The sequence below is a fragment of the Budorcas taxicolor genome, chromosome 5 (assembly GCF_023091745.1).
Source record: "Budorcas taxicolor isolate Tak-1 chromosome 5, Takin1.1, whole genome shotgun sequence".
In the NCBI taxonomy this organism is placed as follows: domain Eukaryota; kingdom Metazoa; phylum Chordata; class Mammalia; order Artiodactyla; family Bovidae; genus Budorcas; species Budorcas taxicolor.
Window position 1 is genome coordinate 10,822,509 of NC_068914.1, and position 18,996 is coordinate 10,841,504.

The 18,996-nt window shown below is 57.6% G+C and overlaps 1 protein-coding gene across 5 annotated transcripts in view; it reads right to left on the reverse strand.

Moving 5' to 3' along the window:
- Positions 1–200: 200 nt before the first annotated feature.
- The window catches only part of ZMIZ1 (zinc finger MIZ-type containing 1), a 220,203-nt gene continuing 201,407 nt past the window's right edge, over positions 201–18,996 (reverse strand). For 3 of the 5 annotated variants that reach the window (XM_052639370.1, XM_052639371.1, XM_052639369.1), the window contains 12 exons: positions 18,568–18,645; positions 17,699–17,873; positions 17,078–17,219; positions 15,345–15,555; positions 13,879–13,984; positions 12,855–13,015; positions 11,376–11,443; positions 11,004–11,072; positions 10,283–10,527; positions 9,070–9,236; positions 5,532–5,789; positions 201–4,100 (listed from right to left, as the gene is read on the reverse strand). In XM_052639370.1, the coding sequence (XP_052495330.1) occupies positions 3,993–4,100; positions 5,532–5,789; positions 9,070–9,236; positions 10,283–10,527; positions 11,004–11,072; positions 11,376–11,443; positions 12,855–13,015; positions 13,879–13,984; positions 15,345–15,555; positions 17,078–17,219; positions 17,699–17,873; positions 18,568–18,645 (1,788 nt within the window). In that variant the 3' untranslated portion in view covers positions 201–3,992. Of the gene's footprint in view, positions 4,101–5,531; positions 5,790–9,069; positions 9,237–10,282; positions 10,528–11,003; positions 11,073–11,375; positions 11,444–12,854; positions 13,016–13,878; positions 13,985–15,344; positions 15,556–17,077; positions 17,220–17,698; positions 17,874–18,567; positions 18,646–18,996 lie in introns of those variants that run through there. The other 2 variants (XM_052639372.1, XM_052639373.1) reach the window with 2 other exon arrangements.

The window sequence follows — 18,996 nt, forward strand, 5'->3', positions numbered from 1 at the left end:
GGCACTGCACATTCATATGGGCTAGGTTCCAGGTTCTCTGCAGGGACCCCTGCATCAGGGGCTCCTCCAACTTAGTACCTGGCTGCACAGTTTCTGTTTGTTTTGCAGGGTGATCGGGCAGGGGTGGCGGTTGATAAAGCAAAACCAGCAAACACCCAAACCACTCCTTACCATTCACAAAATCGCTAGTTCGCCAAACCTTCGTTTTTGTCCATTTATTTAGAAAAAAGAAATTAACATGGGCAAATGAGATACCTCAGCGTGACAACAGAGCATAGAAATGTCTAGCAATAGTCAAATAATTTGATCTTTAAATACAAAATAACCACATGAACACCTAATATACAGGTTTCATCTGAATACATATTTATTAGATAAATATTAGAGGCTGTCACATCATCTAACTACATACAGGTTTGCAAGACTAGAAATCACAATTAGTTTTCTGACCAGTTTAAAGTATGAAATGATTGCATTGTACAGAGATGTACAAAGACAATGACGGTGGCTGTGGGGGTTACTTCAGGCTGCACGGTGGGTGTGTGTTCACGCGTGTCTGTGTCAATCACCTGCGATCATGATATCAAAAATTATACAAAGTATGAATTTGGTTACAATTTTCTTCTGAAATCCCCGTTTCTTTTCATTATTTCCATAGCACCCTAAAAATACACAGGTGGCAGGACGAGTACACTGAAGCTAAATAGTACATGTAGGTAAAATAAAAACAAGAACGGAACAAAAAATTCCTTTCCACACAGAGTCAGAGTATATTACATGGTGAGACAGATGCGGAGAGGGACCTCACAGACGCTAACAGACAGGATCTAGTTTTTTTCCACATTAAGATGGAGTTCCAAGCCTTTTTGTTTTGTTCCGTAAAATAAAGACAATACACATTCCGAGGGAAATGAATGGATCTGTTAACATGTCTCTATTTCGCATTTACATATGTACACATGTCCCTTGAGTGGCTGCTGCCCGCGTCGCCCTGTCTGGTCGGGTGAGGCCGAGGGAGCAGACATGGAGCTCTCTGGGGGTTCAGGGCTTCCATTAGGGAGAAAGTATTAGCTCCTTAAAAAATAAAAATGGCTACAGGAATATGATCCATGGGTAAAGCTTCAAACCAAGAAGATGGGGTGATTGCTTGTACTTGGGCCTTCCCGCCTGCCTGCTGGCGCCCTGTCCATTCCGTGGAGTGGAGGCAGCAGTGTGCCTATGGCCTGGGTGGATGCTTGTCATGGAGAAGTGGCTTGCTGAGGCATCGTTTTTGCTGAGGTTACGTATGGCTCCAAGTAGTCATCTGAAAGGGTCAGGGAAGCATCTCCCCAGAGTTCAGAACCGCCCTTGCTTGGGGAAGCCGTCGTCACCTGACTGTGTCACCAACTAGGGCTTGTTCCAGCCCCAGACACCTTGATGCCCACCCCCCTACCCCCACCCCACCAACCCGGCTCCAAAATCGCTCTGGAAGAGTATGTGCCCAGAGTGTAGGATGCAGGCACCACAGGTCTGGAAAGCTCTTTGCTGAACTTGCTGGTGGAGGCTTGCTTGAGAGGGGACCCAGGAAATCCACCTCAGGGTGCTGAGCCCACGGCTTACTCAGAGACGGATGAGGGAGGTGCCCGGAGCCTGGGTTGTGGGCAGTAGATAGACCCTCTGTGCTAGAAAGCTGTGGGTAAGTTGGTGAGCAGAGTGGGGACACCCTGATAACAACAAGAACACACCCAGGCCTTTTTGAGACAGTCTTGCAAGGCAGGAAGCGGGAAATTCTAAGGAAGGCATCTATAGGTCTGTCTGGGGCGGGGCATCCCCAGATGGCCTGACACAGCTGGGGCTAAGGGTCACTGGTCGGAGACGGCCACATGTGTCCCCACCAGCCAACTGGGGATGGCTCCCAACAGCGGGTAGCCTGGTCTTCGTCTAACTCACGGTACAGCCACCCATGCTTTTCGTCCCTTCATCTGTACAAATGGCCCTGGTTGCTTTTTTGTTTTTGTTTGTTGTTTTTTTTTTTTAAAAAAAGGGACTCGGTCTTTGTCGTTGAGTCAAGGTATTTTAAAAACACCAGCAAAGGCTATAACCAGGTCATGAAAATGTTGAATATTATCAAAGACAATACTAAAATATTCACAAAGATATTTACAAAAGCAATTCTTAAAATAATTGATTTGCATACGGAACACCACGCTGTTTGAAAAAACCTCAACAACGGGACAAAGGAAAGGGGTGGGGGAGGGACTATGGCAGCTTTCCTACAGAAAACTCTGTGCCGGGCCGGCTGGTTCCGTGACCGGAAGTCAACTGCTGGGGCCAGCGTTCCGGTCAGATCCAGAGGAGTGCTGGGTGTCCCCCGGCCAACAGAGGGGGAGACAGAGACTGAAAACATAGACAGTGAACAGGGGAGCGAGCGAAGGTCCCGGGCAGCAGCAGGGTAGGGGCACGACAAATTTACAGAGGAGATCCTAGCGACCCAACCGCCCAGCATCACAGGCCACGTGGCTTGGGGAGCACAGGGGAGCCTGGAACAAAACGGACGCACAGAAAGCTACCCGGGGCACTCTGAGAGTGAGCGAGCGGTTGGCAGGATGGAGCAAAGCACGGAGGGTAAACCAGAGGCTGCTTCTGCTGGAGCAGGAGTGTGGGGTGAGCTTGCAAGAGCAGAAGGACACGAAGCGAGGGAGAGGCTGGCGGCCAAGAGCTGGGGCTGAGACAGCCACAGAAACACCATGCGATGCTTGATTCTGGCACACATGGCAATGGGCTGTGCTGGAGCCCGGGCAGCCTGGAGCCCAGACCAGACTCACACACGGTGATGGGCTGCGCTGGAGCCCGGGGCAGCCTGGAGCACAGACCAGATGCACACACGGCGATGGGCTGCGCTGGAGCCCGGGGCAGCCTGGAGCACAGATCAGACAGACAGAGGAGCCGGAGAGCGAGCGATGCCCGGGGTTCCTGCTGCTGAGCCCTTGCATCCCCTGCCTTTCCACCGCTCACCCTGCCGTCCGGGCGGACACGGGCACTGGGGCAGAGGGACGTGGGCGTTACAGTCTCAGAGGGGTGGGGGAGGGGAGCAGAGGAAGGAAGCAGAACACACGGGGAGAAATGGTTCGCTTGCTGTCCAAGTCCAACATTCCTCTTCTCCAAGTAACTTCGTAGCTTTGTTGCAGTCGTTTAAAAACCAGGAGAGGCTTGGAGCAAAACTGTAAGTTGCTGATTCTATTGGACTCCAACTTTGACTGGTGGCCCTCCTCGCTCCAACTAAGGGCACAATAATTTCAGCTGGGGTCTTTCTCTGCACCCCCATCCCCCCAAGGCTGGGCCCTGGCCTGAGTCAGTGGTTCTAGGGCCATCCTGGCTTTGAGAGGCCCTGACTCCCTTTTTCCACCTGTCCCCGAGCAAGAGGGTGAGTGGCTCTCCCTCTCCCAAACACAGAATCTTGTCTTTTTTCTCTGCTTTCTGAGACTGTTCATAGGGTATCCTGGCTTAAGAGGTCTGGGGTCAAAGCGATAGCCTTGGCCCCTGAGAGTTCTCTTGCCCAGAGGTTTGTGCTTTTCTGTGGTGGGCGGTGGTGGTGGTGGTGGGCAGGCTGTTCTCAATGCTGCCAGCTGCCGCTGCTCCTCCAAGGCTTGGGGCCGCCGGGGTCTGGGGGGCTTTCTCTCAGGGTCACAGTCACCTGGAGATGGCTCTGGGCCAGGAAGCAGGGAAGCTGGGAAACTGGAAGAATCTGGGGGGCACTGGAGGGTCGTCTGGAAGCCGCCATCAGCGTGTGCCCCCTCCCTGGGCTGTTGCCCCGTCTCGAGGGTCATCTTCAGGGCCTGCTCTGGGCGTGGGCTCCAGACCCGCACTGCCTTCACAGTGCACCTTCCTGCCCCTTGGCTCTGAAGGCTGCAGAAGGGGCGGTCCGAGGGCTCGGGCTCCCAGCGGGGAAGTGTGGGGGGCAGACGGGGAAGGAGGCTGAGTGGGGAGGGGTGGCCCCGATGCAGGGGTGGGCTTCAGTTGTTCTCAAAGAGAGACAGGAGGTCATCATTACTATTGCTCGGCAGGTCGGGGGGATCCAGGTATGAGAGGAGCTCGTCGGGGTTTGTGAGTTCTGGAAGGAGCTGGAAGAGAAGTACAAAAGCCCAGTTGAGGTGTCAGCTGAGGGCGCCAGCCCAAGGCAAGGAAGGCAGGGCACCCCCAGGCCTGTTCACTTGCCCTCAACCTGCCTCCTGGGGTCCTGGCCCAAACAGGGGAAACTAAGTGCTCGTGGTCCCCAGATACACCCAGGCCACCGTGCTGGTCTGGGGCACACCGTGCTCACTTCAAGTCTGGACAGTGGGGCCCTCAGCCCATCAGCTGGGAAGGCTCCTCAATGAACAGAGTGATCCTTACACTTGCCACAAGCAACTGGGGGCCACTTCGGCCTTCCAGCAAAACCAAGTGGCTTTGCACGTAAGGCTGGGTGATCTCTTTGTATACCACCACCCCACACCTCACCCAAGAACTCCTGGCTCCTTGCTGAGCCCGTGGCTGGCTGGCAGACCAACCCTACCATCTCCTGTGAAGTCCTTGGAATCTTCTGATCTCACGGGGGAACCCTCATCAATCTACAAGCACCTGCCCTGGCCTGGTCTGGGGAGGAGAGTCAGACAAGAACTCAAGATGGCCAAAAAGCCGAGTGAGCCCCATTCACTACAGAGATCAAGGGTGACTCCTGCTGGGGCTGGGGCGTGAGGGAAAGGAGTGATGGAGGAGAGGGCGGGCCTCCTGCCTGGGAATCTAGAGTCTAGGGATGAGGGATGGGAAGGGCAAGTGCTGTGTCTCTCTCCCTAGCAGCCCTGCCCAGCTACCCAGCACCCATCACCAGTGTCCCCTGCCCCACCTTCCAGGTCATTCAGTTCTCAACGTGGGGGGGTGGGGGGGTGGTGATCCCTAAGTCTCAGCATCCCACTTCCACCTCAGTCACCACCACCCCCAGTGCGACCCGGGGCCTCTCACAGTGAGCGATGGAGCGAGCAGAAGCACAGGGCATGGACGACACACAGACTAGAAACTGGAGACAGACATATACCAGCGACGCAGATGGACGGACCCTGTCCCTCCAGCCCCTCCCCTGCCGCGGGGCCAGAAAGTGTGGCGGACGCGGAGATGGCAAGCCGATGTGGGGGAAGGGGAAGGGCAGGGAAGGGCGGGGATGGGTGGGGACCCTCCTGGGCTGCCTCCAGGACCAGCCCAGAGGGACTCTACTACGGGGGCCTGGGCGAGGTGGGGCAGGGCTGGCCTGCGGGACTGTGGCCAAGGGGATGGGGGGCGGGGCCAGCAGCGAGGGGGAGGGGACGTGAGACCCTCGGAGGGGGCTGGCCCGCTGTGGGGTTCCCTGGTCCTGGAGCCAGGGGAGGCGGGTTGGCGGGGCCCACCCTCCGGCCACCCACCCCTCCTCACAGCTATGCCTCCACCCTGGGCCTCAGGCCCTCAACACCCGCCCCTGCTCTCGGACAGGTCCCAGCGCCAGGCCTAGCCCCAGGCCAAGGCATGTGGTGACCCCAACTTACATCCAGCGAAGGCTCCGGCATGTCAGATGCTCCCTGCGCTCCGGCCTGACCCTCTAAGGCTGAGGAGGGATTAAAGGTCAGGTCGCTGTGTGGATGGTTGCCGGGAGCGGCCTGTGGCGGTTGCCGGGGAGGCTGGGAAGGAGGAGGAGGAGCCCCACTGTGATGTAATGGAGGCCCTGACTGGCTGCTGGGGTGTGGGACGTGCAAACCTTGTTGTATGGAGGGATGGGGCTGGTCAGAACTGCCAGCGTGTGGCATCTGTGGAGGAGGAGAGAGCAGGAAAAAGAGAGGTGAGGTGACGAGGTACGGCGACGAGACGCCTGGAGAAATGAAAACCAAACCAAACCAGGAAAATAACAAACCCCCAAAACAAAGCCACCCTTCTACAAAGCTGAATGCTTTTTTTTTCCTCTGCAGAGAAACAAACAAACAAAAATCCTCCCCCCCGAAACCGCCCATCAGGGAGGCTGAGGCCACGTGGGGCCGGGAGGGAGGCGGCCAAGGGCTCTGAGATGAGCGGAGACACTGAGATCTCAGGGTCCAGGCAGGTCCCTGGGAGCCCCTCTGCCTCCCTGGCCCGGACACCAGCACAATGAACAACAGCAAGGGCAGGATGGAGAAGCGAAATGGGCATGTTTCCAGGGGACAGGGAGGCGGGCAGGAGTGCTGCTGGCGGCGTGCTGCAGGCCCGAGCTGGGCTGGCGGAGAGCGGACATGGACGACAGCATGGGCGGGTGTGCAGCTCGGGGAGGGTCTCTGCGCCCCACATGGGCCCTGGGCCGGGGCTGGCAGCCAGGAAAAGGAGCACCTGGGCCTCCACGGCATGCTTCTCTCATAGACAACCTAAGGGCCCACACCCCGCCCCATGTGCACAGGGGCTGTGGGTGGGCAGGGGACACAGGAGTGAGTGAGTGAGAGTTACCCTTCCCCTGTTGGTCTGTTTGCTGCCTCAAGCAGTCCTACCTTCAGAGCTCAGATCTCAGAGTGAAAGGTCCAGGTCCTGGCCCCATTTCCAGCATTCCCCAAGCGACCCCCACCCCAGCCCCGGCCCCGGCCACGCCCCTCACACTCTGCTAATGCAGGGAGCTCCCTGACGGGCCAGGCTGCTCACTCGGAATGGGCAGCCAGGCGGCCACTTGTCTCTGTGGTCTTTCGTTACCCTCCTCCCCGCCCTGTTTTCTGGGCCACACAGAAACACTGACACTTCCTTCGTCGGTTTGCAAACAGCAGCCACACCGTCCAGATCTCCAGAGAACCCAGTTCCTCTTCCTGTTTCTCCTAAAAGTGGTTTCCCGGGCCTTGCTGTGGCCAGCCTCTGCCCACAGTTCAGGTGGCCCCCTGCAAGCACCGCCCCTACAGCCTGGAGCCCTGAGAACAGGAGACGTCCACATGACCTTAAGGATGGTGACCCTGGGGGAACATGTGTGGGACGCAAATGAAGTAAGAAGGACCAGGAGGGGCTGGAGGGACGGCCACCACGGCTGTCAGTGTGAGGCCAGCCTGTGACTCCTCCCCACGCCTGCAGTGCTCCGTGATGACTGCTCTGGGAAGCAGGGGGCAGGAGGAGGCTCCACACACCTGGAGCCCAGCCCCAGACAGACAGCCCCCCGGGTCTGCTGACACAGCTGCCCTCCTTGGCCCTGACATCTTGCTGGAATTATCTCGGAGCCTAGAGGGGCGGGTGCTCTCTGGGGCTGCTGACACACCCATCAACATCCCACTTGGCACAGGAGAGCCCTTGGGTGAACGAGCGCCTGCTTGGGGCCCTCCCACTGTGCACTGTGAATCCTTCTGGCCTTGCGCTCAGCAGGGTGAGGCTGCTCTGGTTGGGCAGATGTCGGGGGTTGGTCGCAATTGCACCCCACTACCTTGTACATCTGTACTTCTGGGTCTAGTCACCATCTAACATAAGCCCAGAAATGGGCGAGGACGGTGCATATTTGAGAAGCATCCTGGGGGGCTGTGAAGTCAACTCACAGGCTTAGGTCCCTCTGCAAAGACCCCAGGCAGCAGAACTGACAAGGTGGTAGAGAGACTTGTTGGACAGGGGTAGGAAACACTGCCCTACTGCCATGTTCGAGTGTTGGGAACTGTGAGGACTCAGAAGGTGCCATGTGAATACAGGGTCAGGGGATGATCTGGGCGACTCCTGGTAATGGAATGCTGAGATCCTGGGGAGCAGGGCCAGGGAAGGGGGCCAGGAGAAAGGCTCCCAGAAATCAGAAGCCCCACAGGGCAAAAAGTAACTTACAAAAACACAGCCAAAGGCCTGTGAAAGCAGTTATTTCTGATGTGGCATTCTGGGTTCCTGTGGGCAAGTTGCTACAGTGCCCCTTACTCAGAGTCCTTCTGGTTAATAGTCGATCCTGCTGAGAATTAGTGGCTCTGGTGTACAGGACAATCTCCTGGCCCAGTGGCAGAGCCAATTCCATGTCGAGTGTGGGGAGCACAGTGCAATCCAGAGGCCCCTTCCTTCGAGGCCACACCGTGAGAATGGAGAGCTTGGAGAGGTGCCTTCGGGTGCAGGCCCAACCCCACCGCTGGGCGTTGACGAGCCCCCTGGCCCCTTCTCTCTGGCAGCTGTGACCCAGGACCTACTGCCAGGCCCTCTGTGACTGCCCCTTGGCTAAGATGAGAGACACAAAGAATAATCGAGGCCTCAGTCTTCAGCCCCTGGGCCTCGGCTTTCCCAAAACACCAACTGTGTTTCTTCCATCCAGGCACCACCAGAACTTCTGCTCCTTCAGCATGAGGCCTGCGTCTGTCTTGCTTGCAATTGATACAAGGCACAGCCGGGAGGTCAAACTCAGAAAATGCCCGCTAGACCAAGTGGGATCATCCAGCGCTGCCTAGATGAGGACCTGGGGGGTGGTCAGACCTACCACCATTGCTGTTGGGGCCACAGGAAGAGAAGGGACGGCACAGGGCACCTCACCCAAAGGGGCTTTCTCAGCAACAGAGTGTGTGTTAATATGTGAAACAGGATGAGAAGTAAATCCTCTTGGGATAAGTAGATGTCCTCACGTTTCTTTTTGCAGAAGGAGGTGATCAGACTCTCAGGGGGTAAAGTGCTTGGATTTGGGACAAAATTCTAGATGGCTGGATGGAGCTATGATAAGTCAGTGTAAGAGTGTGTGTAAGAGGGGACGGCGTGTGTGCGCACGCGTGTGTAGGATGTGTGCCATGTGTGTGGCAGTGTGTGGGCCTGCGTGCGGGGTGTGTGCAGGCCTCCGCACATGTGCACATGTATGCAGTATGTATGTGTGGGTAAGAGACTGAAGCTTCCCCCACCTGAGAACCTGATGTCCTGGGTGAAACAGCCAAATCCAGGGGTGCTGTTGAGCTATGACCCAGCCTCGGTTAGGCCCCCCACTCCCTCCTGAGTCCCCAGACTTAACTCTCCGCCCTCCTCTTTGCCTGGGAGGGAACCAGGCAAACATCAGAAAGGTCCAGGGGAGCCCTCTGTCCCAAACAGCCCCACACTGGGGCTGGGGGCACCGGGGAGGTGGAGGGTCATGGGCGAGGAACAGGTACTCACAGTCTCCTGCATGGGGTGACTGAGGGGCTTCTCGAGGGTGGCCATGTTGTTGGGCATGTCCGGGGGGTGGGAGAGCTGGGGGGGCCCGTGCATGAAGTCATTCATGGACGTCCCACCGGGGTTCCCGTGGGGGAAGTCAAAGTTGCCATGGCCTTGATAGTTGTTTCCTGGGGATGGAACCAGATGGGGAGGGGTGTCATCAGAAGGAAAATGCCCCCCCACCCCCTGCCCAGGGAATCAGAGTGTGGAAATGAAGAACTCAGGCCTAACCCCCTGCAAGGCCAGGGTCAGCTCCGGCAGCTCAGACCTCCATGCCTGCCCTTCATCACTGGGACAACCCAGGCCCAGAGCAGGTGGCCAGAATCTGCCCCGTAAACAAAGGAAGCTGTTTTAGATTTGGGAGTCCACCCTGAGAAGTCAGCCGTCTGGCCCCCAAGCCGCTGCTCTGTTCACCATGTGGTGGTGGTGAGAGCTCAGAGGATCAGCATGCTGGAAAGCTGGGCCCCTCAGTACGCTGTGGGACTCTGGCTAGGTAGGCTAACCTCTCTGGAAATCTGATCATTCTGGAGCCCCGGGGACCTAAGGGCAGGGATTCTGTGGGGTGTTGCCATCCCTAGACTTCTGGGGGGCAGGGATGGTGTTCTCTGGGAACCGAGAGCAGTGCAGTGCAGCTGGGTCTGGGTGGCAGAGAGTGAGGGACAGGCGGCTGAAGGCTGGTGCTCCTGGCCCCTGGACTCTTGTCTCTCAGAGGGTGGGAGAGTTGCAGGGACAGGGCCAATGCGCAGACCATCGGAAGGAAACACAGGGGGCCTGGGGAAGGGCCAGAACTCCAGGGGCAGGTGGTGGCAGCGTCTCAAGCAAAGGGGCTCGGAAGCCCCTGAGATCGGCAGCTGCTGGCCCGGGAGCTCCAGGAGTCAGGAGAGGAGGCTGGGCAGGGTGGGGTGCAAGGGGCAGGAGGCTGGCTCACGGCTCAGTGTCTCACGCATGCCTTCCCAACTGGGTACCAACCCGCAGGGCTGGACGGAACCAAGCAGCGGGATGGAGAAGGAGGGATGGCACTGCACCCCAAGGCCAGCAGTGGGGTGTTGTTTTTTGAGGGGTGAGTTATCTCTGCCTCTTCACACCATAGCTTCCCTGCACCTGCCACCATCACCCCAGAAACCCTGGGCCCCCGCCACAGCTTCTCCCTCCCTTTTCATCAGCCGTCGCCCACCTTGGCTGCTGTAGTCATTGGAGTTGGCGCTCCCAGGCGGAGGCGGGAGTGGATAGGGGGACGGGCCAGGGCCCAGGGCAGCAATCATCTCCATGACATTGGGCATGATCATCTGGCTGGGGCTCATGGTCTTGAACCTCTTGGAGGGGATGCCATCAGGGTCATCTTTAATGTGTAGGTCCGACTTGATGGGCACTGGCCGCCAGCTGCATGTGGGGTCAATGGTGACCTCTTCAAACTCGGAGCTGGGGGAACAAAGGGGCAGAGCTGGGGTCCTGGGTACCAGGATGTAGACACAAGAGCCTTCGGCTTGAAGAGACATTGTGATGCTCTCATCCAGGCTCACCTTGCCCCCATTCCCATCACACTCGGCCTACATCAGAGGTATGGGAGACTTTTACATCTTTGGAGAGAAGGGGAGACTGAGGCTAGGAAAAGCAAGTGGCTATGCGGCTGGCCCCAAAGCCTGCACTCACGGCACGGCCGCCACCGCAGGCCCCGTCAGCTTCCTGCTCTGAGCATGGTCCTTTCTGGAAAGTTCATCTGCCCCCAGGTAGACAAGTCCTTAAATTTGCAGAGAGGTGAGGGATGTGGGAAAATGGTCTGCCAGCCCAGTGGGGTATAAATTATCAGGGGCAACCATGTATGCTCACCTCATGCCATCAGGGCCCGCATTCTTGCTGCCCCCCTACCCCTTCCCCGCATGGAGAGGCCTACTTACTGTTGGATGGCATTCAGGATGCCCCACATATACTGATCCACCTCCAGGCCCTCCAGCAGAGCGGTTTTACTGGAAAAGAAGACAGGCAGGGCTTGGCCTTGGCTCCTGGACCCTAAGGGGTGGAGACACAGCTCCCTCCTCCTCACTGTGTCCAAGAGACTCAGCCCCTGCCACTGGTTACTACTGGGGCACCAACAGGAGGGGGCAGCCTTGCAACAGCTTGGTACAAGAGGACTATGCGCTGCCCCTGTGATCTGAGCCCCTCTGCTATGCATTTAGGGCAGGTGGGAGGTGGCTGGACCCCATAGAACAGGCCCCAAGCTCCTCCCACAGCCAGGTGAGTGTGCTTATGCTGAGGCAGGTGTCACTTACTTGCACACAGGACACCTCCAGGTCCCTCTCTCGCAGTTCAGCTGCAGGTATGACTCTAAGTCAAAGCACTGTAGAGGCCGAGAGACAAAGACAGATGAGCCCAGGGCCCTCAGAAACCACTTACAGGCAACCCGAACTGCCTCTGGGACCCTCATAAAGATGTCCCACCAGGGAAGGAGACAGGTGATGGAGAGACCCAGGGCTGGGGTGCTGGGTGGAGTGATAATCTTGCCTATTTTCTGCTGTGCATACAGCCTATGGGCCACGCCCTCCAACGCTGTGCCCAGCCCTCCTCATACTAGCCCTGTGCACCAGATGACCCATGGCCTCCGAGCAGCCTTCCAGTTCCCCTGCAGCCGCCCCTCACCAATCCTGACACTCTCACTGGCCGAGCCCACACGTGGAGGACACGCTCCATCTGGTTCATCAGCATGTATGAGACAAATTAGGCAACCAGACATCCCCTGCCCCCGTTTTCCCAGGGAAGGAGCTTTTGATGGAGGGGGCTCCTGACCCACTCTGAAGCCCTTGGGGCCTGTTGTGAGAGGGTGGGGGCTGAGGGTGTGGCTGGCCTGGTCCCAGAGTAGCCCCCACCCAATGCATCTCACCCACTAGGGCTGCCTGTGTTTAGCCACTCAACCTGTGACCAGGCACTCAACCCACAGCCACTTCCTGAGCGCGTGCTCAGGGCAAGGCCTCAAGACGAGCCGGGCAGAGATGCCCCTGCTCTCAGGCTCATATCAGCCATGGTGGCCAAAAGGGCAGTATTTCCAGCTGGCTTATGACATCTGCCAGGGCTAGGACTGTCTAAATCCAGTTCTGGAGCCCCAGAGAAGAGGTCTCTATAATTCTTGCTGGCTCCTTCTGAGAGAGGAAACAAAAAGAAGTGAGAGGCTAGCTCACCCATTTGTAGACATCATGATGACTGTCATTATCTGTCATATCCAAAGAGTTCTATAAGTTGGGCAAGGAAACTGTCCCCACGGCCCAGAGGAGGTACTGAGGCTTAGAGGGGAAGAATGAATTGCTACAATGGTGCATAACCAATGAAGCCTGAATTCCAAATCCCCAGCACTCTCATTTTGGGGGTGGGGGCTCCATCCTCTTTATTTCTAACCTTGTTACTACTCCATCCTCTGAAATGTTCATGTCTCTTGGTTCATAGGGAAGAAGCAGGTCCCACCAGTGAGGTTTACATCCATCCTAACTGCTCAATAAAATCTCATGAGACTTCCTCAAATCCAGAGAAGTTAAATCCTGACACTTCAACAGCTCATTGACGATACCTAAACCAGATGGACCTAGCTCTGAGTACACAGAGAAGTTGCTTGAAGGATAAATGATGTCAGGAATGAGTGAGTGAAATCAGCTGCTGATGGCCACGGCATCCTTCCAGGGTTGGAGACAGCCCTGCTGCCCTGTGCCTACCCCGTCGCCATCCCAGCCAGATTCCAGAAGGCTCCTCCCAGGACTGCTCACCTGGACATGCTTGCAATCGTGGCCTCGAGCAGGCAGCTGGATACGCCGGAATGTGATGGGGCACTTCAGAGATACCTTGATGGCTGTCTGCTCCACGCCATCCTCCCCATTGAGGGTCGTGTTGCCCGATGAGGCCGCCACACTGCTGAAATTCCGCTTGACTGCAGGGTGGAGGCAGAAGTGGATAAGAAGGGCAAGGCTGTCCTGCACTTCCCCTACTCCCTCAAGTGGCTGATGCACACCCATAACACTGGGAAGTCTCATAAATAGGTGCAGGGCACCTAGGCCTGGGTGAAAGTGAGATCGGCATGCTGGGGGCCCTGGGATGACACTCTTCAGGCAAAAAGTGTGAAGTGTCCCTGGAGGTGGCCATGTCGTCAGCCCCCCAGCCTCTGCAGTTCATGCCCTGTGTCTTCACTAGGAAGGCAGGACTTTCTGCAAAGCCTGCAAAAACAGTCTGGCACCTCACTGATTTTCTGGGTCAGTAGGAGAGCCCCACAGGCACTTTTGCACTTAGTTCTGCAAGGGTGGAAATGGCCTGGCAGGATTCTAGGGCTCAGCATACAAAGAGGCACATTTGAAGGGAGTGTAGGAGCACACTTCCTACTTCCTGCATGGTGCCCCCAGCCCAAGTGTCTGCACCTGGGACTCGGAGCCAAGTCCCTCCCTCTCAAGTTAGGCCTGGGCTCTTGAGGTAAGGAGTCCAGTCTGCAATTGACCTCTGTGCTTCCCCCGCAACCAAGAACCCTCTTCTCCAGTCCCTCCCATCCTTCCAGGTGATCACCTTCAGGGAGCCCGTCCGGACCACCTACACCATGGTATCTTGGTTTAACCTGCCTCATATCCTGTGATAACAGAACTGTGTACTCCTCCGACTGTCCCACAGCCCCAGAGGAGCGGCTCTGGAGGGGAAGGGGAAGGGACTGGTGCCAGGGCCCCTCCTCAGGGCCCAGTGCTGTCAGGCTCGAGGGACAGTGCCTGTGGAGAGACTGGGGTCTGGTTCCAGCCCTGAAGCCCCACTCACTTTTTGTGATACAGTGCTCCGCGGGCAGGAGTCGCTTCTTGAGGAGGCCTTGCAGCACGGAGCGCACAGAGGGCCGGTGGACCAGCTGCAGCACAAAGAGGTGGGACTGCCAAGAAAAAGTGGAGACTTGGACCCTGCCATGTGGCCCCCACACCGTGCCCCAGAGGCTAAACACAGCAAAGGGCCCCACATCCACAGTGATGCCCTGTTAGAAGAGGGTCCTGGGGCCCTGCTAGGAGAGGGTCCTGGGACCTGGGAGAGGGTCCTGGAGCCCTGCTAGCAGAGGGTCCTGGGACCTGGGAGAGCCCTAAAAGGACCAGGATGTGTCTTGAGACCTGTGAGCTGGGGACCCAGAGAGGGGTCACTCCCCAGGGACAGTGGGTCTCCACCAAAGCTGAGTCTGATGCTCAAATAGCAACAGCCCCTGCTCCCCCCTCCCCGAAGGAGGTAACAGGACACAAGGCATCAGGATGGGAGCCAAACACTTCCTACCCTTGCACCCTGCTGTTTCCCCATCATGCCTACTCCACCCTTCCTGCCGGAGGATGTTGTCTTGTCTTCACTCCTCCAGGAGGCCTTCCAGGACTGCCCTCTCCAACAAGCCCCCACAAGCTCCTCATTCTGACAGCATCCCTAGTCCTGTGACCCCTATCTCTGGGTGGTCTTGAAGCCCCAACCCTCATGAGGGCTGGATCAGAGCTCTTCTCTCTCCTCCAGGGAGGCCAGCAGGCGGGGGCAGGTAAACTGCAAATTCCCAAGCAAGCCCTGAGTGCCAGACCCTGATCCTGGGGGAGAGAAGCATGGCTCAGATGTGCCCCCGGATCAGTGAGTCACAGGTCAGGAGACACACACACACAGACACACACAGACACACAGACACACACAGGCAGACACACACAGGCAGACACACACACAGACACACACAGACACACACACAGACACATACACAGACACACACACACAGACACACACACACACAGACACACACACACACACAGACACACAGACACACACACACACACACACAGTTCTGAGCTAGCACTGCTGGGTGACCAAGGGAGGGCGTTAACTCCAGACTTGGTGGAGTTGGGTCTGGGGGGAAAAAGATGATTAGAATATAAAAATTTCTTGCAAATGAGGCATGAATGGAGCCTAGCTTTGAGAGAGACACAGAACTTCCCCAGTGGAAGAAGGTGGTGGGCATGGGGGCAGGTGGTGTCCAAGAGCTCCGGGAGGAAGTGGTGTAAGGCTGTAATGCAAGAGGGGAGGCCAGAGCACAATGGGCTGAGTTTCATCCCACAGTCCCAGGAGGGGGGTGGGGGGCGGGCGGGGGGGATGAGGACAGTGGCACATTTCTGGGCTGCTTCTAAAAGATCACTCCGAGGGCTGTGGGGAGGGGACCCCGGGCCATGGCTGACCCCACGGGGCGCTGAGGGTCTCCCACTCCCCACCCCCGGCACACTCACGCAGCAGCAGGCGGTGACGGTGATCTGGATGGTGTTGCGGCCTGGCTGGCACACGTGCTTGAGGTGCAACGGCTTGTGGGATGTCTTGTTGTCCCCGCGCTCGATGGTGAGGGGCGTGGCGTTCACGCTGACCTGCACCGAGGCCGGCCAGTTGGTGTTCATCTGCCGGTCCTCGTGGTGGTAGCACTTGAACTGCAGCTCCAGGTCAGACCTGGGGGTGGGGCTGAGGCTCAGGGCGGCACTGCCAGGGGGCTGCCCCGGGCCTCCAGGTTGCCTGGCGGGGCCACACACCTCGGCCTCATCACGGCCCCCGTCAAGTCGCCCAGGACTCCGTCTTCAGCCATAAAGTCTCCCCCGACCGCCTCCTCTCTCCTCTCTCACCCTGGACATTCCCACTGCCCAGGCTCCCCAACCCCATCAAAACCCATTCCAACAACCCCAGTTCCCCCAGGACTCCCACACACTGTTTAACCATAGCCCCACAACTCTGGCCACTATCTCCCAGCCCCCTGCACGTAAGGACAGAGACAGAGAGACAGAAAGGACAGACACTAACTCAATGAGACCAGCTGGAAGACTGATTATATCCTAGGCTCCTGAGGAAGAAGCGTCCCAGGCCAGGGCCTTGTCTGGTTCAGTGCCCCCGTTCCCCTCCATGGTGGGCCCCAAGGACACGGCCCTGAAAGAATCCCCACAAACCCAGCAGGGACCACACATGTGTGAAAGGCGAGCAGGGCCAGTAGCCAGGGCACAGGAGGTCTCGCGGGTGAGGGTACGCACAAGTAAGGAGGGGTGGGTGAGCAAGGCCCCTGCACGGGCGTCTCTTCTGCTGAGTGTCTGTGTTCCCATGCCCTTATGCTCACCCTGGCTGTCTCAGGCCTGCTCTGCAGCCTGATCAGCCTGATCAAGCCAATGGGCCAGTTGTGTGTGCACAGGTGTGTGTGTACAGGTGTGTGTGCACAGGCAGGCGCTCAGCTCAGACACATCTCATGCCCTCAAGGTGCTCAGCGGGCAACTGAGTCCTGGCTGAGAAGGGACCGAGGGTGGAGACACCAATGGGTTCTGGTGTCTAAGAGGTCCAAGCCCAACTCCCAGTTCTGCTTCTTGCTACCTGTGAGGACTCACCCAAGCTAACCACTTCTCTGGCCTCAGTTTCCTCACTGTCAATGGGGCAAGCAATGCCCACTCATAAGATCAAAGGAGATCAGGTATAGCAGGCTCAGAACACAGAGCCTGGGCTAGCAGGGGGCCTCCAGACCCCACACTCCAGCGCCGGATGTTTGAGCAGCAGCCCTGCCCAGTGGCCAGCTGCTTGCCTGGTTCAGGAAGGACCCAACCCTGTTCCTGCACCTCTCTCTATTCCTGGCTCTGGCCACATGAGCCACAGTCAGGGGCCAGCTTAGAGTCCCCGCTGGAATATCCTCCTTCTCAGCCTTTAGGTCTCAGCTAGCTACCGTTTCCTCTGGGAATTTGTCCTTGAGCACTCGCTTTGGACCAGGGTGAGTGACAGCTGATCCCTACCCTCGGGCCCCTACGCCAAGGCAGCTTTGTCTGTCTCCCAGGCACTGCAGGTTTTCCATGACATTCCCAGGCCTTGCACACGGCAGGGCCCAGTCAGTGATGCTGAACAGGTGACGGTGTCAAACAGATGCTGTTACCACCTCTCCCAGGCAAGGCCAGGGCCTCAAGGCCGCCTCCACCTGGCGTGGGCTGTGCCGCACGCTTACACTCACCTCCACATCAGCGTCTGGTGGACCGTGGGCCGCAGGTGAAAGACGTGGTTGCTGACGGCCAGGTTGTGCTCCAGGCGGAAGGGCTCCAGCACCACGCCGTCCCGCACGGGGAACGTGAGCCGCAGCTCGTCATTGTGGTTGGCTGCACAGGGGAGGAGCCGGTGAGCCGCATCGCCCTGGCCGCCGTGGCACATGACACGCGCCCTTGGCTGCATGCCCTGCGTGTGTGTGTGAACAGGGCCACAGCAGCCGGGCTGTGTGGTTAAGGGCACACCAGACAGCTCCTGGCACCTTCTGGTCCACTGGACCCCATCCTGAGCATCCCTGCATCCCAAGCCCCATGCATCCTGTTCTTGCCCCCACCTGCTGTCTGCCCTGGAAGCCCTGAAGACTGCCCCCAGTCCTTTTCCACAGCTGAGAGTCACTCTGCCTCCCAGCCTCCCGCTGCTCAGGCAGCTCTCACACCCTCCACTCTTTTCACATGCCCAGCCCGCACAGGCCAGCAGTCAGACTTCCAAGTCCCCTGACTCCTGGTGTGCTCTGAGGGAAGGGGAGGTGGGGGCATATGGAGGTGTCTGGACAGAGGAAGGGAGGACGTGAAGGAGAGCGCGGGGTGCTCACCTGGGGGCGGCGGCAGAGCGCTCATATTTGGCTTGATGTCAGGCGGGAAGGGCGGCTTCACGTCTTGGCTGGGGGACAGGTATGGGGGGATGCTGCTTCCGGGGGTCATGGGGGGCGTGGGGTTCCCTGGAACAGGTGAGTGGGGGTAGTTTGCCACAGGAACCGGCCTGGGAGGCTGGAAGGAAACAGAGACCACATATAGGTTACTGGTTTAAGAAATAAGGAAGGAGGGGCCATGGCTCTGGACATAGACCCTGCCCACCCTAGCATCCCAGGACTGCGACCCTTGCTCCCCCAAGGGAAGAGACACCCTCGCCCCCGCCCCCGCAGGGAAACCCCTTCCTCCACTCTGGGTGCACTCAGGCCTCTGTTCCCATAGGAAGACAGGTGGGTCTGGGAAGGGCATCACCACCCTTCACTTGGGTCACGACATCGAAAGATTGTAGGGTCCCCAGCCCATTTGGCCAGCGAGGACACAGGCTCAGGGCGATGGAGGACTTGCCTAACATAGTCTGGGGAGAAGAAGAAAGCTAGAAGCAATTCCAGGTCTCCCGTGGCCCACAGCATGACTGTAGGCCATGTCCTTCATCCCCATCCCACCACACTGGGGTCCCCAGATGGAGTTAGGCGCGAAGGGTCTCCAGGAGCCCCTTCCCTTAGTCTTAGTCCCCACATGGTTTTTTTCCAGGGCTGGCCAGGTCCACACTCATTCCCATCCCACCCATCTGAACTGTGGATTCTCCAAGCATCTCTGTGGCTTGGAGCAGATGGGCCTACTAACGTCCAGAAAGACTGGGGCAGAAACAGTGAGGCCCCCTCCAACACAGCGCACGTGGGTTATAATTCCTAAGACGGAGACTGGAACATACCCTATTGACGTTCCCTTGGCTGTAGTTGCTGTAGCTGCTTCCAGAGAAGGTGTTATTTTGTCCATTAAACTGCTCTGGCTGGTAAAGCAAGATAAACAAAGCCATGGATGGAAGGCAGAAAGTCTACCAGAAACCCTCTCCCACTCCTGAAATGAAAGTCTTCCAGAAGGACGGGGGATGGTGGAGAGGCCCACCCAGTGCTGGGGTAGAGGGCAGGGTAGGGGCAGAGCAGGTCACCGCTGCGGTCAGCGTTTTGCCTTTCTCTACCTACCCATCGCTACTAATTTAATGAGTTTATAGAAATAGCAACACCTAATGTGCTGAAGTTGGGGTAAAAATAGTAAGCCCACGTAAGCCAAGTGGTGGGTGGTCATGTAAGTTGGCATGATTCATGAGCAAATAGGTGTAAATTATTTCCAGAGTCTTCCT